At 44.9% G+C, this 5,000-nt stretch overlaps 1 protein-coding gene across 1 annotated transcript in view; it reads right to left on the bottom strand.

Annotated features, from left to right (window-relative positions):
- Nucleotides 1-1,455: 1,455 nt before the first annotated feature.
- The window catches only part of syt11b (synaptotagmin XIb), a 19,450-nt gene continuing 15,905 nt past the window's right edge, over nt 1,456-5,000 (bottom strand). The window contains exons 3-4 of the mRNA XM_078244493.1: nt 2,882-3,002; nt 1,456-2,076 (exon numbers count right to left, since the gene is read on the bottom strand). Coding sequence (XP_078100619.1) covers nt 1,766-2,076; nt 2,882-3,002 — 432 coding nt within the window. The 3' untranslated portion in view covers nt 1,456-1,765. The remainder of the gene's footprint in view (nt 2,077-2,881; nt 3,003-5,000) is intronic.

Consider the following 5,000-nt stretch of genomic DNA (forward strand, 5'->3'; position numbering starts at 1 on the left):
ATGACGAGATAATGAAGTGAAGAATCCGCCCAATTCCTGCTTCCTGCTTCCATCAGAGAGTCTTGAGGGATGTTGTAAATTAAATATCATTCATGTTACAAACAAGTATTATACATCGTCTCTCAGTCCGCTTGAAAGCTGATTTGTTAGCGTCTACGGTGAGTTGTTTCTGTAAATCCCCGTAACGATGCGTAAGGAGCGATGACAGAGAGAGTCCATCAGGGAACGTGTTGAATGTTCGCAGTTTCTTATTGGCTCCTACGGAGGAGTACTTATACTTGGATATATTAGCTATATGCAGTGTTAGTGAGTATTTAGATTGGCATCTTCTTCCTGTCAGTGTAAAGTCAGCAGGTCTTCATTTTGGAGTTTTTTTGTATTTTTTTCTCTTCGGACAGACATGCGATGAACTGCATGACAACAGCTAGAGAGAGGGGGAATAGCTTGTTTTTTTTTAATCTTTTTTTGTTTTTAAAATCATATTTGAAGCATTCCTCCTCCACCCCCCCCCCCCCCCCCCCCTCCTGTCTACACACACGGACAGCCAGGAGACACGAGGACAGTCTGAGAAATGGATTCATGGGTTATCTTTTCAAATAGTTTCTGAGACTTGTGGAAGAGAGAGAAAGTAGAGACAGAGAGTGTGTTTGAAGGGTAATTTCGGAACAAGTCTTAGCCTAAAGTGACTGATGGGAACAACAATCTCTGAAACTGGTCCAGTGTTAATCAGTCAGCGTCCACTAAAAGTTCTGTTGTTGCTGCTGACAGACTCAGATTATTATTCTAAGTGTCTGACAACATTATGAAAGGATCCCTACAGAGATAGACCTTTTAGTTAAAGAGGAAGATCCTTTTAGTTTAACATGAAACAGCCCCGAAATCACCATCACCAAACTCCACCAGACTCCATGTAAATAATCAGGACTTTTAGCGTGTATAGAGCCAGCATATTTCCACCAGACTCCATGTAAATAATCAGGACTTTTAGCGTGTATAGAGCCAGCATATTTCCACCAGACTCCATGTAAATAATCAGGACTTCTATCATCGTATAGAGACACATATTCATTCACTAGTGGACAGAAACTAAATAAAACTATCAAAAGCCGTCTTGAGTTCATCTTTCCACTGTTCCAACAATCACCACTCTGGTTTGGTTGAAATAAACCCTTAATTCACCCATTGGTACATGTGGAAATATGCTGGCTCTATAGACGCTTTTGATAGTCTTGATTTAGTTTTACATGGAGTCCACTTTGAGATGAAGCTGTGCTCTATACACGCTAAAAGTCCTGATTATTTACATGGAGTCTGGTGTAGTTTGGTGATGGTGATTTCGGGGCTGTTTCATGTTAAACTAAAAGGATCTGACTCTTTAACTAAAAGGTCTATCTCTGTAGGGATCCTTTCATAATGTTGTCAGACACTTAGAATAATAATCTGAGTCTGTCAGCAGCAACAACACAACTTTTAGTGGACGCTGACTGATTAACACTGGACCAGTTTCAGAGATTGTTGTTCACATCAGTCACTCAGACACAGAGACATGGGAACATAGAGTCCAGGTTGCAAAGATACCGAAGTTACCCTTTAACTTTGATCACAACTGTGTGTCTGTGTGTGTGTGTGACTGTGTGTGTGTGTGTGTGTGTGTGTGTGTGTGTGTGTGTCTGTGTGTGTGTCTTTGTTTCCCAGCGGTGTTGGCTGGTAGAGTCCCAGCCGAGTGGCGGTGGTGTGTGCCGGCTGGTTTTCGGAGGTTCCTCCCTCAGTACTCGCTCAGGTTGTGCCATTTGGAGATCTGCCTGCGGGGGTTTTCGCAGACCTCCCGCCAGTGGGAGGCGCCAGAGGGGGCGGGGCTGTGCAGGCCGAGCAGCAGACGGCCCAGCACCTCGTTCTTGGTGGTCCGGTCGAAGTCGACCACCAGGAACTCCACAGAGATCTCGGGCAGCAGCTCGGGCGGGATGTCGTAGATGAAGGACTCGTTGAAGACCGGGTTCAGCGTGCACTTCTTCACGTGCGTCTTCTTCTTGGCGATGCGTTTACGTCCGTAGAAGACGTTCACCTTCACGTACGGATCTGGGGAGGAAATAAAGACACTTTAACGGCAATTTGGGAAGAACTTCTCGGAAAAACGTCACAAACGCTTCCAACCAGACGAGGACATAGGTCGTTTGTTCCCACCCTTTACCTAAAAAACGTTGTAAAATAATAGGTCACATGTAAGACTTTTAAAGACCATTATGAATGAAGTTTAAGACCTTAATCACAACATCAACTGAGCCCTACATTACATTTGTTTAAGCCGAGTATCCCTAAACTTGCAGTTCCCCAAAGCTGAAGTATAAAATCTGTTTCATGACTCGCGCCAATAACACAAAATCTGATTGGCTGCAATATAAGTAGCATGTTGGTCTCATTTGTAGTCATAATACAGCACAATTATATTTGAACTAGCAAAAGAAAGAACTACAACACCAATGATTTTAAAGGTCCCATGGCATGAAAATGTCCCTTTATGAGGTTTTTTAACATTAATGTGCGTCCCCCCAGCCTGCCTATGGCCCCCCAGTGGCTAGAAATGGTGATAGGTGTAAACCGAGCCCTGGGTATCCTGCTCTGCCTTTGAGAAAATGAAAGCTCAGATGGGCCAATCAGGAGTCTTCCCTTTATGACGTCATAAGGGGAAAGGTTACCTCCCCTTTCTCTGCTTTGCCCACCCAGGGAATGTGGCCCCCCCATGAGAAAGAGAGAGAGACATCATGGCTTTCAAACAAGCAAAGTGGCAGTTGGTCAAGGCCACACCCCCACCCTCCACCTTACCCCCCCTCTCTCCTCCTCAATAGCATTTAAACTCCCCCAAATACTCGGCTGGAGGACTCACTTGCTGACAGGCCGGTGATGTCCATCTTGGGGAGGTGTCGAGCCTTCAGGACGACCACGCTGAGACGGTGAGACACCGGCTGGTAGGACAGAGACGCCAGCAGCTCCCCACGACTCTCACACTGGAAACACACACACACTCGGGCTCTTTAAAGGGACACTACGTAATACACACTCTGAAAACACACACACACACACACACACACACACACACACACACACTCGGGCTCTTTAAAGGGACACTACGTAATACACACTCTGAGAAAACACACACACACACACACACACACACACACACACACTCGGGCTCTTTAAAGGGACACTACGTAATACACACTCTGAAAACACACACACACACACACACACACACACACACACACACACTCACTAGGGCTCTTTAAAGGGACACTACGTAATACACACTCTGAAAACACACACACACAGACACACACACACACACACACTCACACTCAGGCTCTTTAAAGGGACACTACGGAGCAGATTACTTCAGTAAAAGTACTAATACACACACTGAGAATAGCTCTCTACAAGTTACAGTCCTGCATTAAAAACCTTACTGCTGTAAAAGTACGTAGGTAACTGTACTTGACTTTTTTTCTTAAAATATTATAACAGTTTTTTCCAAAACGCCCTAGAAATATTACTACTTCACTTGAAATATTCTGACTTTATTTCTTGAGATCGTTCTGAAATGTTATGACGTTTAAGGCGAGACTCTACAGGTGAATATGTTTACAGATATCACCATGAAACGTCACCAGTTGATTACTCACATGAATAGGAGAATGTTTATATATGCTAATCAGGCTATAGCTAATTAAATACGCGCTAATTTGCATATATTTTGACGTGACAAATCTGACCATTGAAAAGAACAAGGTTCAAAGTTATTTTTGCTAATCATTTATATATATTCAATGAAAAGACATTAGCAGAGGGGATTATGAATATCTCCTTTTGTTACCCAGTAAATCAGAAAATACTGCAAATATCCTGTGTGAGAAAACACTCATTTTGAGAAAACGGCCTTTAAAGATCTTTCTCTTCACTAATTTCTATCGAAAGCCGTGAATTAAAGACAAAATATGCTTCAGGTCCAAGTAAAACCCATGTATCACACTGTTTAACATCCACAACTCATTATTGCTTCATCCATCACTGATCATAACATCCAAAACAACACATCAACATGACCATTGCATCACAAACTGACAGAACACAACCATTACACAGCCTAGTTCCCCCAAGTTAGTTTACGGTCTACATGTCCATGGCTGCACCATATGTAGGGCCCTCCTCCATCTCCTGCTGGTGTCTATTCACCCTTTTCACCCCGTTTGGCTGTGCTTTGCACTGGTGGAATGGACACTATTGGCTTCCATGTCGTCATCCTTCATTGCATTGACAGGCTGTGCTCTGAAGCCACACTTTCTCCATCACAGCCAGCATGGCAGAGGCACCCTCATTGGATGTAGGAACAGCCATACTGGCTGCAGCCTCAATGCTGCTTTTCACCACCAAGACTGTTTTTGGACATCGGGCCCATGTGACCAAGTCGAGGCATGCGTTGGCATTCTGGTGCCTCCGTGCTTCACACAGGGATGAGCTTGTTATGGTGATCATTCAAAAGACCAATATTTACAACATTGGAGAAAGCAATCAAAGTATCTTCACACTGTCAGAGATACGAAGAAGAGACGGATCCTGACTAAATACAGGCTCAGTGACCACCAACTGGGTCAGACAGACAGGTCGGAGAGAGAGAGACAGGCTCAGTGACCACCAACTGGGTCAGACAGACAGGCCGGAGAGAGAGAGACAGGCTCAGTGACCACCAACTGGGTCAGACAGACAGGTCGGAGAGAGAGAGACAGGCTCAGTGACCACCAACTGGGTCAGACAGACAGGTCGGAGAGAGAGACAGGCTCAGTGACCACCAACTGGGTCAGACAGACAGGTCGGAGAGAGAGAGACAGGCTCAGTGACCACCAACTGGGTCAGACAGACAGGTCGGAGAGAGAGAGACAGGCTCAGTAAACCACCAACTGGGTCAGACAGACAGGTCGGAGAGAGAGAGACAGGCTCAGTGACCACCAACT

The sequence above is a fragment of the Sander vitreus genome, unplaced genomic scaffold (assembly GCF_031162955.1).
Source record: "Sander vitreus isolate 19-12246 unplaced genomic scaffold, sanVit1 ctg248_1, whole genome shotgun sequence".
Classification (NCBI taxonomy): domain Eukaryota; kingdom Metazoa; phylum Chordata; class Actinopteri; order Perciformes; family Percidae; genus Sander; species Sander vitreus.